This window comes from Populus nigra, chromosome 6 (genome assembly GCF_951802175.1).
Source record: "Populus nigra chromosome 6, ddPopNigr1.1, whole genome shotgun sequence".
NCBI classification, from domain to species: domain Eukaryota; kingdom Viridiplantae; phylum Streptophyta; class Magnoliopsida; order Malpighiales; family Salicaceae; genus Populus; species Populus nigra.
This window is the reverse complement of record NC_084857.1, coordinates 13,792,081-13,808,988: the sequence shown is the minus strand read 5'-3', so window position 1 is coordinate 13,808,988 and position 16,908 is coordinate 13,792,081. Positions and strand designations below refer to the sequence as shown.

The window sequence follows — 16,908 nt, the reverse complement described above, 5'->3', positions numbered from 1 at the left end:
ACATACAATTTAATCACGTGGAAAAGATCGATTTAAATTCTAATTGTTTCGGTTAGACTGACATATCGTGTTCAAGTCGTTGCGATCGAGATTTTAATCTATAGTAATGGCACGGCAGTAATAAATAAAGATTTTCGGACATTTTACAAGAGATTAAATAAAAGCGCAACAGTTTTGGCGGGAAAATCAGCAAATGAATAAAGCAGTCTCGTTTCTATTTCTACTTCAATAATCCCTCCAAAACCCGACTTCTCACTCCTCACCAAATGGAATCCGATTCAGACTCCGACGGTTCCCACATCTCTTCTACTCCTCCCAGAAACCCCATGCCGCCGCCGCCGCTGCCGCCAACTCTACTCTCCTCTCACAAATCCAAAATTAGGCTAAAATCCTCCTCCTCTAGCTCAAAATCTCAAAGAAAACCACCATCTGAACCAGCCGAACCGCCTCCACAACCTTCTCTAGACGACAATTCACTCAACCTCCCCCCCCTCTCGACTCTACCTTTCCAGATCCGTTGCTCCTCCAATCTTCACCGCCCAAATCTGATCGAAACCCTCCCCGCCGGCTACTTCTCTAAATCTACATTCTTTTCCAAAATCCAAAGGCCTTCCCTAAACTTCGAGCCGTCGGAAAGCTTTACTTGCCCGCCGGTTTCTGCTGATCGGGCTCCACCGGAAAACAAACCGAATAATTTCATTAAGAAGCATCCTAATTTAATAGGAGCTAATGCGCCCTTACCACCTGCGAAATTGCGTAAATGCAGTGAAGGTAATTTTGTGAAGCTAAATTTGAATCACGGTAGAAGGAAGTTTGTGAACCGAAAAGGGAAAAAGAAAAGCAGTTATGCGTCGAGCAGCAGGGGATTTTATAGGAGAAGTAAGAGAAAATCGAAAGGTGAAGGTGATGTGGAGATGGAGAGCGTGTGCGACGAGGAAGGTTTGGTCACGGAAATTGGGCAACAGAAGCCGAAGAAGGGGTGTGAGTTAATTGATGAGGCGGTTTTGGAGGTGCAAAATGAGGCATCGGATGAGAATTTAGCGAGGTTGCTGAACGTGGTGTATGGATATGATTCATTTAGAGAAGGGCAGCTGGAGGCAATCAAGATGGTGCTAGATGGAAAATCGACTATGCTTGTTTTGCCTACTGGTGCTGGTAAATCACTGTGTTATCAGATACCAGCAATGGTTTTCTCAGGAGTTACACTTGTGGTGAGCCCTTTAGTGGCATTGATGATTGATCAGTTGAAACAGCTGCCTCCTGTGATTCAAGGTGGCCTTTTGTGCAGCAGTCAGGTACTTTCTGTGCTCTCTTCTGTTTTTGTTCTTATTACTTGTATAAATTTAACTGTGTTGTTTAATGTTAATTGTTTTGTCAATTGCTCTAGACACCCCAAGAAGCTAGTGAGACACTAAGGTTGCTGCAAGAAGGGGGCATAAAGGTGAGTTCAATGAAAGCCTTGCATGCGGTTTTTGATTTCTTTTTTCTTTTAAGTTTTTGCGATCTGAGTGTTCGGCTATTAAATACCAACTGATATTTTGGCATTTATGTATTCTTTTTGGTTGGTTAATGCTCGTGTTATTTTTAAATTTCGCTTCTTTGGTTAATTTTGAATGGCATTTGGCTCCATGTTTCAGTGTTTCTTACCTCTTGCATCATTGCTACGGCTGTGGTTCTTTGGTTATCTATCAGGTGCTTTTTGTTTCACCAGAGAGGTTCTTAAATGCGGAATTCTTGTCGATTCTCTCACCTATTCCCATTTCACTTCTTGTGGTAGATGAAGCTCACTGTATTTCTGAATGGTGAGTTGGGATGTTACCTCTTTTTTCTTTGGGTTTCTCTTATGTACTACGCTTACCCAATAAGTTGCATTTTGTCAACAGGTCACACAACTTCCGGCCTTCATATATGAGGCTCCGTGCATCTTTACTTTGCACCAGGCTCAATATTGGATGCATTCTTGCAATGACTGCAACTGCTACTACAACAACTTTGAATGCTATCATGTCTGCTCTAGAGATTCCTTCCACCAACCTCATTCAAAATGCCAAGTTGAGGGATAATATGCAATTGTCAGTATCTTTAAGTGGAAATAGGCAAGTGCAAATGACCTTTTTTCTTTTTGGTTATTCTTTATTTTTTTTAATTTAAGTCAATTTCTTAAAGCTCACCTATCACCATTACCTTGAATTTAACAGAACGAAAGATTTGCTGACATTAATTAAGTCTCCTCCCTTCGTAGAACTTCAAAGCATCATTATATACTGCAAATTTCAGGTAATGAGCCATATGCATTTCAGACTTTTTATGTTTCCATTCTAATACTTTGTGAAGATAAAAAATTTGACAGCTTAAATGCATTGTTACACTGCTGTTGACTTGTGGATGAGATCTTCCCCTGGTTATTTAGAATTTCCTGATCAGCTTACTATGCACCGAAGTCATTGCTGTGAAAGGAATAAAATATAATTGAAATTGTTGTGAGCATAGAGTTGTTTCTGTAACCAGTTAATACAATTTCACTCACTTTCTCCATTTATGTGTGTCTACGTTATTTTCCATTATATTGGGTATACAGTGTTAAAAGCTTCCTGTTATAACTAACAAGATTAATAATTGGTTATTGATTTGCAGTCTGAAACTGATATAATAAGCAGATACTTATGCGATAACAACATCTCAGCAAAGGTTAGTATTCTATTTGCCTGCTGTGCATCACATAGATTTCTTCAAGTTACTGTGCCTCTGATGATAACTATAAAGTCTGACAAGATGGTTTTGAATGGCTACTTAGAGTTACCATAGCTCTATCACTTCAAAAGATCGCAGCCGTATACAAGAACTGTTTTGTTCAAACAAGATTAGAGTGGTAAGAAAAATCACTCTGTCACTCTCTGTCTTGCTATATATATATGTATGTATGTATAGATTGATAGGCAGGTTGATGGTAAATGTCACTTTCATGATTACTGACTTGCATTTATACTTGAAGGTGGTTGCAACTGTGGCTTTTGGCATGGGTCTTGACAAGAGGGATGTTGGAGCCGTAAGGAAAAAAAAAACTTGAACTCTAATTTGTGTGTTCCCTGCATTCGTGTTACCTTTTCTAGTATTGATGCATTTATGAAGCAAACCATGAAGCTGATTTGCCAATAATAGTAACCATGATGGACATATAGGGAAGCACTTTGGTGCTTGAACTCTAATTTGTGTGTTCCCTGCATTTGGTTTTTGCTCTAGACTTGTTACTTCATACAAAAATCTGATTTCATAGGAAAACAAGATGTTTTTTGATTTACAGAAGGAACTGTTTTCACTAACGGGGATTATGCTGTCTAGTTTGTGACATGGTATCAAAGACTTTTTCCATCCTTGCATTTGCTTTGGCCACAGCTAGTAGCAATCGATCTCCTATGGAAGTTTTACCGATACCATAGTTACAGATATTATGTTGACATCGCTCTGTACTTAAGTTTGGGTGCTCTTGGTGGACCTACATTTACAATCACCATACACACGCATCTCCTTTGGCATGTAATAATGGAAAAGGTTGTGAATTTTTTTATTGCATTTGTTTCAGGTAATTCATTATAGTATGCCAGAAAGCTTGGAAGAGTATGTTCAGGTGGTTCCAACACTGGTTGCTAGAACAAATGTTCCTTATGTTACATTTTACTCAATGAAATAAATTTTATACTTTTATAGGAGATTGGACGTGCTGGACGAGATGGGAGATTGTCCTATTGCCATCTCTTTTTTGATGATACCACCTATTTCAAGCTTCGAAGTCTTATGCACAGGTGGTCACATATAAACTGTATATTCTGTTGCTGTTATTTTGTAAGTGCAAGATCTGGACTTGACCTGTGACCTTGTGTTCTCAGTGAAGGAGTAGATGAATATGCAGTAAACAAGTTCCTCTTCGAAATATTTTCCACTGACATGAAGCACCCGGGGAAAATCCATGCAATAATCAAAGAATCTTCATCTCGCAAATTTGATATGAAAGAAGAGGTTCTGCCTATTTACTAATGCTGCATTAATTTTCTACATTTTCAGTCTGAGGCTCCTGGCATGTTAGAATCATTGCTTTGGCTGAATTACCCGTATCACCTGTTAAATTTTATGCACAATGCTAAATGATAAACACTACATTTTCTCAATGCCCCAAAACCACGAACAGGAGGAAGTCACACACACTCTTGCTGAATTTCATCTGGTATATTTTATTTCCTGAAATGCTGTATTGTTGCTCTGACTTTGACAGGTTATGCTCACACTCTTAACACAGTTGGAGTTGGGTGAAGTGCAATACATTCATCTACTTCCACAGCTAAATGTTACTTGCACTTTGAATTTCTACAAGGTTGGTTGGCAGTGCAACTTAAATTCCATGTATCCCCCCCTCTCTATTGCCTTTTTTGAGTGTTCTAGTGGCTTGGTGGGTTGTGCTCGGGGGCGGGGTGATTGAAAATGTATTAACCAAAGCCTCAACACTACCATTTTTAGCTTTGAGAAAGAATACAAGCCGAATGAATCCACTATCTATCGGATTGATTAAGCTTGAACCTCAAATAGTTTGCTAGAACTTTGTTTGAAGTAGAAGAAAATTTCAAGATGCTGTGCAAACATCTGTTTACCATCTCATAGTATTCTCGTTACATCTACTGATGCTTGAAATGTGTAAATGCAGACTTCTCCAATGTTGCTTTCTGACAAGGATAATGTGGTTTCAGCAATTCTTAAAAAGTGAGTATAGACTTTCTCTTAATTTCTGATGACTGTCACTTTCAATAAGGTCATTCTCTGTGCTGAGTTATGGTTCATGATGTTTCAGGTCTGAAACTAAGCAAGGTCAATATGTATTTGACATACCTACCGTGGCAAATAGCATCGGGGTTACAACTACTGAGCTATCAAATCATCTACAAAGTTTGAAGGTGTTGAACATGGAGTCAAATCATATTTCTATTACTTCCTTATAGTGATTTCCTGGAATAGAACCTTCGTTTTATCATCTTTAAGTTAACTGCATGCTTTAAACATCAGAAAATAAATACAAAAAAAAGAAAGTGAAAGAGAACATGTTATGCTAATATCAAGGTTTCGCCAGAGCAAACTGGTCAGGTTCTCTATTGAAATAGCAAGACCTAATATTTGTGGATAACATATTAACTTCTGTACTTTCACTAATTCAAGACACCTAGGACATTGGTGATACCCGCAATAGATATTTTGGTTCTTGAATATAGTTGCAAAGTATGAATTACAATGATTAAATGTCATAATAGCAACCACAGCATTGCAATTTCAAACAGAGCTGTAATTAACCTGAAATTCAGCCACAAAACTACGTGCTGGCTTTTGTGATTGGAATCATGTTTTGTTTCCTTGCAGCTAGTTTTGAAGGTATGAATATCGTTCTTTCAATTTGAATGACAGCATTGCCATCCTACCTGGAGCATTTTCTGAGTTGTTTCTTTATTTTTCCGTGTGAAGAGATTGGAATGCTCATTACGTGCAGAATTAGTCTACGTTTAAGATTATAGATGTTTTCCTTGGTTCAGAACTGTGGTTTGCACTGTTAAACTCTCTTTTTTTTTCTTGACTGTTAAACCATACCAGTTGAAGGGCGAAATAACATATGACGTCAAGGATCCTGCCTATTGTTATTCAATCGTGGAAGTCCCAAGGGATTTTTGTTCTCTCTCAAGGCATCTTACAAAATGGTTATTGGAGGTCGAATGTTTTAAGGTAATTGACTTTTTTATGTTGTCTGTCTTTAATATGTTTCTCAATAGCAACATATTCCAATGCAAGGGATGACTTATACAAATCCTCGTACTTGTTAGATGCAAATTTACTTTCACTAAGTCAGTTAACTTCGAGATCATGCAATATAGCTGTTGAATCATTGAAGTGTTGTCCATTTTAATCAATCAGACTAATGACGCATACTGCATGCTCTTATAGTATTTATATTTTTCTTTGTTATCTACTTATAACACCTGTCTATTTCTTAAATCAGGTACAAAAACTAGATGCAATGTTTAACGCAGCAATCTTTGCTGTGAATGATTGCGAGAAGATGCAAGGCTGCCATGGTACCCAGCACACACCATGTTTGCAACGAAAGATCTTGGATTACTTCAAGGATGATGGTAGACGTGATATACCTAACAAGATGGGACAAAGCAGGTGGGACTGGATCTTTATTGCCTTCAATAGCACCAAGATAGTTCTTAGATATTGAAAAATAAATCATGCTTATCGCTCTGCCTGTTCATACACTTAATTTTGTTGTGTTTTTTTTTGGCAAATGTAATACTACATACCAATTGAAGTGTCATTTATTTTGTGCAGCCCTTTTTTACGAGCAGATATAAAGGTGAGGATGCGCAGACCACAGGTGTACTAATATTCCATCTCAAAGCAACTTATGTTTATGTGCTCATTTCTTGGAATACAGGTGTTTCTGCAGGGCCATTCACAGGCCAAATTTACCCCCCGAGCCATTGCAAGAATAATGCATGGCATTGCTAGCCCAGCCTATCCATCTACAACTTGGTCTAGAACTCATTTCTGGTATCTTAAAACTACTTTACATTTTTGACAAAATTACTGGAATGCATTAGTTAGTTTTCTAGGGTGTCCAGTCCTTGACAAGTAAAATGTGTGCGGGGAAGCCAATTTCTATTTTTAACAGATAACTACTCGTGCACACCTTTAGTTTTATTCCTCTTGTCATTCGAGTAGATTAATGTGTGTAGCTCTTGGAGAATGTGAGTGATGAGCAATGATACTTGGAGACTGTAGCTTCTAATCTATTTTAAATCACTTGACCCCCTTCCTTGCTACTGTTTCCCTGGCTATATATGTGTGTATAGTGCATGACAGTTGTTTGAAATTCTTCATCAATGGGAAATGTGCTTCTCACTAATCTCGTATTGCAGGGGAAGGTATACGCAGATTGACTTCCAAGTGGTCATGGAAGCTGCGAAGGTGGAACTCATGAATTTTGTTGGGAAGGATGCCCTCTAGACTTTAAGGATCAGGCTTCATGTCCATGGAACTATTTTGGAGGGGACTGAAGGGTATAAAATGTTGAGATATCTTTAGTTATTCAGAGTATTTTGCTCTGCCAAGCTAAGCTTTTGTTCAATAACGAGATACGTTTGCTTGGTTGTTTCCTTGCAGATAGTTAGTGGTCTGGTTGGATCTATGGATTACGAAAAGGCATGCATCCTCAAACCAGTCTATGTCAACACATGACTTCAGAAATCAAATTGCAATGACTACGGAGTTATTATAGGTAAGCTTTCTTCATCTCTCAAGCTGATTTTAGTGTGAGGCTTCGCTAGGTCAATAGTTTGTTTCAAATCAAGGGGGTTTAATCTTTGTAACAGCTAAGGGAACGAGTGAAATTTCAGATAAATCAAGCTATACAACCCACATGATTGGTGACCTTTTTCTGTTTGTCCTGCTTGCACTGCACACTCAGATTCATTTCAATTACAGACTGGAGCAGGTATTTTGTGCATCAATTATATGAGAGAGAAAGATTTAAAGGTGGTAAATCAATAATGTCACAGACGTCTCAATACTGGTTTGGATAGTCTGCTATCAACAACAGTGAACATTGTGCACGATCTGATTTTTTCTGCTTGGTCGAGTCTAGGAGCGTGTCAAAGGGAAAGGATTTTACAGAAACTGGCTAGAGACTAGAGTTTCCATTGGGGACTGCTGAGCGTGACCGCGTTATCTTTTAGTTCGGGAGTACCAAGTGCTAGCTACATAAGTGAAGGACCTGTGTTTTTATCATCACTCCATGCATTTTCATACAATCTGGCTGCAGGGCACAGGCTGATCTGGATTATCAATGCTTGAAGAAGCTAATGAAGAACGTGAGCATGAATCAAGCCAATTACCAGTCAACAAAACCTTTCGCAAGCGGTTTCGTACAAGCAAGAGGATGGCGTGAGGGTTAAACTGAAATGGATGCAAGTAATTGAAACATGCCCACAAGGACAGTTCTATCCTGTGTGTTTATTTTTCTCCTCCCATGGATAGGAGTGCACAATCACGGGCACAAGTTAACCTTCAATAATAATAATAATAATAATAATAATCAGGAGAGCTGGGTATTGTTATGTTTTGGTGCCCAAAGAAGCATTGGCCTCCCAAGGAGGACTCAGCAGCCCTCGTTGAAAAGTACGAAATATGTTTCCATTTTCTGTAAATGCACTAGTTATGGCGAGAGGATACATACTATTCTATTTCAAATTACATTGATAATGTCAGTTAACTATAACTCAATTGACAGTTTAATTTTAATGGTGAAATTATCTTACATTAATTATTATTTTTACTACCTATCCTGAATTTCAAGAGTGAATGAGATTGTGATAATAATTATTAGAGACCTAGTCGAACCCACTAACAATACCACTACTATAGAAGGAGATAAGGATCAGGCTAAGATCACTTCCCTTACCTGTTTGTATATAATTATCTCCTACTATAAATACAAGAACAACGCCTATGTTATGGCATTGCAGTGAACATATTATAACGTTTTACATGGTATCAGAGCCCACCTGACTTATGTCAAAATCTTCCTCTTCTTCCTCCATCATCATGTCTGCAGTAGCAACCCTCTCCTCCACTCAAACCCCTTCTTTGATCACCTTCACTAACTTCAATCCTGTTAAACTCACTCGGGACAACTATCCCTTATGGCTCCCTTAAATTGTTTCTCATCTTAGAGGTGGAAATCTCTTCGGGTACGTAGATGGCACCACTCCCCCCCCCCCCACCATCCACTGTTTCTTCCATAATTGATGGTGTTACTATCACTTCTCTGAACCCTGCCTTCTTACATTGGACCATGCAAGATCAAATCATTCTTGGTGCCATAAATTCCACTCTCACCGAAAAAATGCTCACTCATGTTACACGCTGCACCACCTCCAGATCTGCCTGGACAACATTGGAGACACTATTCACGTCCCAATCTCGTGCACGCACCATGCAGGTTCACTATCAATTGGCCACTTTAAAAAAAGGAAGCTCCTCTGTTGCTGACTACTTTCAACGGTTCCAGTCTCTCACTGACTCCTTGGCCACCGTAGGTCAGCCTGTTAATGATTTTGAAATGGTGGCTTTCCTACTTGCTGGGTTAGGACCCGATTATGATTCCTTCGTAACGTCAGTTACAACTCATGTTGAACCCCTGTCTGTGGAAGAAATCTATGGCCATCTCCTTTCTCATGAACTCAGACTTGAGCACCATCACTCATCCATTGACCTCTCTGTCACTGGGGCTCACTATGCTGCCCGTGGAGGAAATTCTTTCCGACCTCATCGTAGTGGCTACAACTCCATCCTTGGTGCCCCACCTTCTGGAAGGGGGCCTTCAAGACCATATTCCAACCGACAGTCACGTGGCAGGGGGCGCAACACTCTTCTTTCCTAGCCGTGGCTCTTCTCCTCGCCCTGTTTGCCAAGTCTGTAACCGTGTGGGACACATCGCTCTTGATTGTTCCAACCGCTACAACGAGTCCTTCACTAGAGACTCCCCTCAGCCACCACAGGCCTACCTTTCCGCTCCTTCTCATGGTCCTGATCTCAATTGGAATCCAGACTCCGGTACAACTCATCATGTCACTTCTGACATGAAAAACCTTAACCTCAAGTCTGAAGAATTCCATGGCCCTGATCAGATACGAATTGGCAATGGTAAAGGGCTGTCCATTCATCATATTGGACACACCTGTCTCTTTTCTCCAAATCTTCACTTTGACCTTCTTAATGTTCTCCATGTTCCTCAAATTTCCAAGAATTTATTATCGGTTCATAAATTCACATCTGATACTAACACTTTCTTTGAATTTCACCCAAATTATTTTCTTTTGAAGGATCGATGTTCGAAGAAGTTGCTGCTTCACGGCCCGAATAGTCATGGTCTCTATCAATTTCCATCTTTTCATCATCAAACATCCCCTTCCGCTTTAATTGGTGAGCGTGTCTCTCTTCCTCAGTGGCACTCACGGCTTGGCCACCCTTCCCTCAAGCTAGTCAGAAAAATTCTCTCCTCCTTTCAACTTCCAGTTTCCAATTCCACAATCATTGATCCATGCTCCGCGTGCCTCAGCTCCAAGTCCAAACAATTACCATTCTCTGCGTCTCTCTCTCGCTCCACCTGTCCTTTAGAGCTCATTCATACAGATGTTTGGGGTCCTGCTCCCATATGCTCTAAATATGGTTTTAAATATTATGTTTCCTTTTTAGATGATTTTAGTTGATACACTTGGTTGTATCCCATTTATTGTAAGGGTGATGTCACTAGAATTTTTCAAAAATTTAAAAATTATGTTGAATGCTTTTTCAAGGAAAAAATTCGTACAGTCCAATCTGATTGGGGTGGTGAATACCGCCCCTTTCACACACTCCTTCAATCTCTCGGTATCTCCCATCGTGTCTCTTGCCCACACACACATCAATAAAATGGCAAAATTGAACGCAAACATCGACACATTGTCGAAACAGGCCTAGCCTTACTTTCTCATGCCAAAGTTCCTCTCCAATTTTGGGAAGATGCATTTTCTACAGCATGCTATCTTATTAATCGCTTGCCCACCCCTGTGCTCCGAAATAATTCACCTTTTCACACTCTCTTTCATCGTGAACCTGATTATTCTTTCTTATGCACTTTTGATTGTGCATGTTGGCCAAATTTACGTCCTTACAATAAAAATAAACTCCAACCACGGTCTTTACCGTGCCTTTTTTTAGGGTATAGTCCCCTTCATAAAGGGTACAAATGTCTTCACTTACCATCAAATAGAGTTTATATTTCCCGGGATGTAGTATTTAATGAAAACTCTTTTCCATGCACGTCTGCTTCTCCTACATCTTCTTTGTCCCCTAACATATCTGTGCAGGTATTCAACAATCCAAGTCCATTACTCATTCCTCTTGACTATCAGCCCACGGCAGCATCTTCTTTGGACATTCCATCATCAACAGATAATATCATCCAACGGACTCTTGACACAACACCATCACCAAATCACTCATTATCCATTTCAGATTCCTTACACCCCCCTCCCCCAATTGATCCTTCCTACCCAACTATCCCAGACACCAGCTCACAGACAGCCCTCCCCTCATCAACTCACCCCATGACCACACGTGCAAAGAACCTCATCACCAAACCAAAAATTCATACAGATGGCACTGTCCGTTATCCCTTACCCCGAGCTTTTCTTACTGAATCTACTCAACCAGCCATGGAACCCACTTGTTACTCCACTGCCATGCAACACCCATGTTGGAGAAAAGCAATGAATACTGAGTTTGATGCACTCCTGCAGAATCAAACGTGACTTTAGTCCCCCCTTTAGAAGCATCAAATGTCATTGGCTGTAAATGGGTGTTCCGGTTAAAACGAAAAGTAGATGGCTCCATTGATCGCTACAAAGCACGACTTGTACCAAAAGGTTTTCACCAACAACCTGGACTAGATTATGGTGAAACTTACAGCCCTGTGATAAAACCAACTACGGTACGTCTGGTTCTCTCTCTTGCTCTTTGCAGTGGCTGGCCTATACATCAGATTGACATACAAAATACATTCCTACATGGAACATTAACTGAGGTTGTCTACATGACACAACCGCCTGGCTTCATTCATCCCCAACACCAGTCTCATGTCTGCAAGCTACAAAAAGCCTTATATGGCTTAAAACAAGCCCCACGGGCTTGGTTTTCACGGTTAAGCACCAAGTTGATTCAACTTGGTTTCGTCAACTCACGGTAAGACACTTCCCTATTTATTTCTCGCTCCACTGATTATCTCATGTTGGTATTAATTTACGTAGATGACATCATTATCACATGCTCCAGTCATGCTGCTATTCAGTCACTACTCCGAGAACTACACAATGACTTTGCAGTCAAAGACTTAGGGCCACTGAACTATTTCCTTGGTATTCAAGTTATGCCATGCAATCAGGGAATCATACTCTCACAACAGCGATATATCATGGACATTCTCAAACGAACAAAAATGGCAGACGCAAAGCCGATTAGCTCTCCAATGGCTTCCTCTACTCATCTCTCAAGTTTTGAAGGTGATCTTCTCTTGGATCCGACTCTATACAAAAGTGTCGTTGGCGCCCTTCAATATGTCTGCATCACACGCCCAGATATTTCCTTTTGTGTAAATAAACTATCACAGTTTATGCACAAACCAACCAACCTTCATTGGCAGTCTGTCAAACGTCTACTTCGATATCTCAAGCAAACCATCCAACATGGACTTCACTTTTATGTTTCCACATCCACTAATCTCCAGGCATTCTCTAACGCCGACTGGGCAGGAAGTCGTGATGATCGACGATCCACTGGGGGTTACTGCATTTTTCTTGGCAGGAACTTAATATCATGGAGCTGTCACAAACAGCAAACAGTTGCCCGATCAAGCACTGAAGCCGAATACAAATCACTAGCAAACACTGCTGCAGAATTGTCTTGGCTCATGTCATTATGTTCTGAAATTGGCATTCGTATGTCTCAACCTCCAGTATTATGGTGTGACAACATCGGCGCCACCTATCTATCTGCAAATCCAGTATTTCATGCCAGAACAAAACATTTGAAAATTGACTTCCACTTTGTACGTGATATGGTAGCCAAGAAACTTCTCTCCATCAAGTTCATCTCCAGCAAAGATCAACTCGCTGACATCTTCACCAAGCCACTCTCTTCCTCACGATTTGGTGTTCTGCGTTCCAATCTCAACGTTCTTCCCATACCGTTGTGCTTGAAGGGGCGTATTAGAGACCTAGTCGAACCTACTAACAATACAGTTAATCTCAGCTTATCCACTACTGCAGAAGGAGATAAGGATCAGGCTAAGATCACTTCAAGTGTATCTCAACTTTCATAGTTTATCCCTTACCCGTTTGTATATAATTATCTCCCACTATACATACAAGAACAAACGTTTTACAATAATTGATTTTTTAAGTATTTTTTTTGAAAAAAAATATATTTTTATTTTTTAAAAAATATTTTTAATTTTAAAAATCAAAATAATCTCCCATCAATCTTCATGGCATAAAGATGATTGCAAATAAATAAAAAACACCAAAGCAACAAAAAGAAAAAAAAAGTAAATAAAAAGGAGGAGGAGGGTATATAAATGCAGGTTATGCTTCCGAGGGTATATTCGAGACACCACTTGAAGGAGAGAGAAGCATATTCAGTTAAGTCAGGAGAGAGAGAACAAAAAAAACAAAGACCGTTAGTTGATAGCAATTAGCATTAGAAAGGAAGCAGCAAAGCCAAACTGCCCTTGTTTCTTCTTTAGAGGTTATGCTCTGTCTTAACAAGAAAACAAACGAACTCTCTTCTCTCCTTCCGAGAAACCAGACTCGTCTTCTAATTTCCTTTCTGAAAAATAAAGAGAGAGAGAGAGAGATCGATTCAAGGAGGATGGTTGAGATGGCTACTGGGTCGTCGACGACGACGATCCAAAACTCGGGGTCTTCTTTATCGTCGTCGGAGTCAATATTGACGAATTATCCACTGATCTCTGCTTTTCTTGCCTTCGCTATTGCCCAATCTATTAAGTTTTTCACCTCCTGGTACGTACTTGCGTACGCGCTTGTTTTCGATAATCTTGTAATGAGTTTCGATTCTCTCAGCTAAAGTCTTTGACTTCGAGTGCCGATTACACCATCTTTTTTTCCCTGTCCATTTTTTCTCTAAAATCAAAATAAATAAATGTATGGGAGAGAGAATCAAACTTCTTTTAACGGAATATATATATATATAGCCCAAATTGGCTTTCTAGGAATCGTGTTATTGGGTAGTCTTTGATTGCGAAATTCAATCGAGGGAAAGTGATAAATTACGAAAATTGTGGAATGCTTTTTATAGAGAGAGCATTTGTAATGCTTTCACGTTGATTAGTCCCCCTACGAGCCTTAAGCATACCTAGATTTGCAGGTATAAGGAAAGACGATGGGATCTTAAGCAGCTAGTTGGATCTGGTGGAATGCCATCCTCACATTCTGCTACAGTTGCTGCTCTTGCCATGGCCGTTGGATTCCAAGAGGGCTTCGGAGGATCGTTGTTTTCGATTGCATTGATATTAGCATGCGTTGTATGATTTTTTTTTCCCATCTCTCTTCTTTATGGTTTTACTCATCGTGGATGAATACTTGCCTATAATGTACAAGGATTTTGGTGGCAGGTGATGTATGATGCAACAGGTGTAAGACTACAGGCTGGACGCCAAGCAGAGGTTTGATGCTTCTCTATCCTTTTTCACATTTGAAATGCCGGCTCTTCGTTTCCTTGTTTCGTGTATTCAAACAGGATTTCTTTTCTTCAGGTCCTGAATCAAATCCTGTATGAACTCCCTGCTGAACATCCTCTTTCTGAGAGCAGACCGCTGCGTGAACTTCTTGGGCACACCCCGCCTCAGGTCTGTATGATTGCATTAGACAAATCCCTTGTCATCACCTATCGGATTCCTTTGATGTATTTATGATTTATTTACGCAGCTCCTAACAATCAGTTTTTGGTACTGTTAAATCATCATAAGCGTTAATTGTATTCATAGCATTGATTCCTTTAAAGAACAACCATCATCATGTAAATGTCTGCGATCCTAGTGTTCTCTAGCATACATAGAATTAAAATTACATGTGAAAGTTCTAGCTTTCGAGAATTTAAATGGTGAAATTGTAAAGAATGGAAATGCCTCTTTTCCCTGTGATTTCTAACTTCGAGAATAAACACCCGTCCATCAGAATTATTTCCCAGCTTGGGGGCCTTACCCTTCCCTGTCTTTGAATAGTAGTGAGTTGCAGGTTACATTTTCTATTTCCAAGAAACATAGATCTCAGGAAGCTGTCCATGTACCAATGTCTGATAATCCTTTTATTTTTAATGATAGGTTATTGCTGGCGGTTTGCTTGGTCTTGTCACAGCAGTTATTGGCCATCTGATCACGATCCTGACAACTAGTCGAAGTTGATACCTGACGAGATCAGAGATACAACGTACCATATAGCTGATTCTAAAGTTCAGATCACTGAAAGGACAGAAACTTGGAGACCTGTAATTGTAGTGGTGCATAAAAGCTCAAATGCTGAGAACTCGAGATTGTGTAGTCTCAAATGCAGCATAGTTGCTCTTCCATTGAACGTAGCTTGTATTCATTCTAGTTGCAGCATTGCAGTATCTGATGTAATCATCATGCATGTTGAACTCATCCCATTGTTTTTACCGGTATATAATTCTTGCAGATTGCAAAAGCAATTTTACAGGAGTCAGATCTGCACTAGCTATTTCATCCGCGATTCGCGGCGGTCAGATAATTTTATGTTTTAGTAAAAAAATGAATATGCAATCTTTTCCAATATATTTTTAGCTATAAAAAGAAATTCTCAATTAAATTAAAGCTTATGCATACTTCTAATTCAGTAAATTAAGAATAATCTATGTCAACAAATAAAAAAAACAAGGCGTTAAAGATAAGTAAAGACTAAACTTGAGATATTAAGATATAAATATAGTTCAAGATATTTAATCTCGTAACATGGGGTGTGTATCTAGCTGTATCTAATAACTGTTTTTCATAGAATAAATTTTTTATTTAATCAAATGATAATAGAATTAGCATGCACTATGTTGTGAGTCGAAATAAATTTTTTATGCAAAAAAAAAAAAGAGTCTAGGCATTGTTAATGTGTTTTCTAAAAAAATTAATAGATTTTAAATATTTTTTTTATCTAATAGTGAGATAGAAACATATTAAATTTACCTGAGTTGACCTGCAAAGTAAAACCCATAAGGATAATCTTGCAAAAAAACAAAAAACAAATTGGGTAAAAAGTAGCACTCAACTGGAAAAAAAAAAAACCTAAGTGAACTCGAATCAACAAATCAAACTTACAATGCAATTCATATACATCATCAGATTCAATAATTTTTTTTATCTCGGAGATTATTTTCCATTTAATTATATGACAATAAAACTCATGAGATTTTTTTTGTATGAAATACTTTTTTAAAAGAAAAAAAAACATAATAGATGCTTGAGACTGAGAAGGCAAAAGTAGATCACCAACAACAAAGAGAAACAAAAAATGATAAAACATGATATTTTTTATTTTAGTTTTAAATAAAAAAAATAGATAATCAATAAATGATCAATAACAAATGGTAAAATTATTTTTAAAAGAAAATTAAGGGACAAAAAATGCATTAAACAAAAAAAAATAACAACCTAAATGTTATGGCGTAACTCGTCAAATCTATAATCTGGGTCATGGACTCAACCAAGTTTAATAATTTTTTTTAATTTTATATTTAACTTAAATATAAAATTAAAAAAAACATAAAAAAAGACAAAGAAAAAAACCTAGACGTGTGGGTCTATGGCCCAATATGCCTTAATTTTTATAAGAAAGAGCCTTAAGCATACGGGCCTTCAAACTCAGAACCTTGATTTTATTTTATTTTTTTTCTTAACTAGAATAGATAACACATTGTTTACCATCTTAAATTCCTAAAAAAAGAGTTTAAAATTCCGAAACCAAATCGGGTTAGATTTGTCTTTCTCAACCTAGATATGTTTTTTAAGATAATAATGAATCTCAAAACAATCATTATCAAACTCTTTTTAATTTAATGTTTATTCATTATTTGATTAATTAATATATCTTTGTAGTTGTATAAGAAATAACCAGTAATTTATAACATTATTCAGTGTTGGAAGCTATGCTTCAACTGAAGTGCAAGAGATATGATGGTTAAGAATTAGGGAGGAGAAAGAAAAGGTCGGGAGTGGCAATAGAGGAGGCTTTGAGCTATCCTTAGCTCTCGTAA

General features: G+C 38.5%; 2 protein-coding genes across 7 annotated transcripts; both read left to right on the top strand.

The window, feature by feature from the left end:
* The first annotated feature begins 249 nt into the window (after positions 1–249).
* On the top strand, positions 250–8,356 carry LOC133696651 (ATP-dependent DNA helicase Q-like 5). Of its 6 annotated transcripts, none has more exons than XM_062118897.1 (21): positions 250–1,295; positions 1,388–1,441; positions 1,693–1,802; positions 1,884–2,096; positions 2,199–2,277; positions 2,635–2,688; positions 2,795–2,869; positions 2,993–3,046; positions 3,581–3,625; positions 3,706–3,800; positions 3,885–4,014; positions 4,268–4,366; positions 4,694–4,749; positions 4,838–4,940; positions 5,626–5,754; positions 6,029–6,198; positions 6,364–6,388; positions 6,470–6,585; positions 6,954–7,094; positions 7,198–7,312; positions 7,856–8,356. In XM_062118897.1, exons 1-19 carry the CDS (start codon positions 267–269, stop codon positions 7,039–7,041), a joined length of 2,724 nt encoding a protein of 907 aa, XP_061974881.1. In that variant the 5' UTR covers positions 250–266; the 3' UTR covers positions 7,042–7,094; positions 7,198–7,312; positions 7,856–8,356. The 6 variants fall into 6 exon arrangements, with proteins under 6 accessions (XP_061974881.1, XP_061974882.1, XP_061974880.1 ...); XM_062118898.1 differs by having other exon boundaries at positions 7,679–8,356; XM_062118896.1 differs by having other exon boundaries at positions 7,519–8,356.
* A 4,929-nt stretch (positions 8,357–13,285) lies between these two features.
* Positions 13,286–15,336, top strand: LOC133696545 (uncharacterized). Its single transcript, XM_062118762.1, has 5 exons — positions 13,286–13,652; positions 14,017–14,173; positions 14,264–14,314; positions 14,405–14,497; positions 14,972–15,336. Exons 1-5 carry the CDS (start codon positions 13,381–13,383, stop codon positions 15,050–15,052), a joined length of 654 nt encoding a protein of 217 aa, XP_061974746.1. The 5' UTR covers positions 13,286–13,380; the 3' UTR covers positions 15,053–15,336.
* The last annotated feature ends 1,572 nt before the right edge of the window (positions 15,337–16,908 follow it).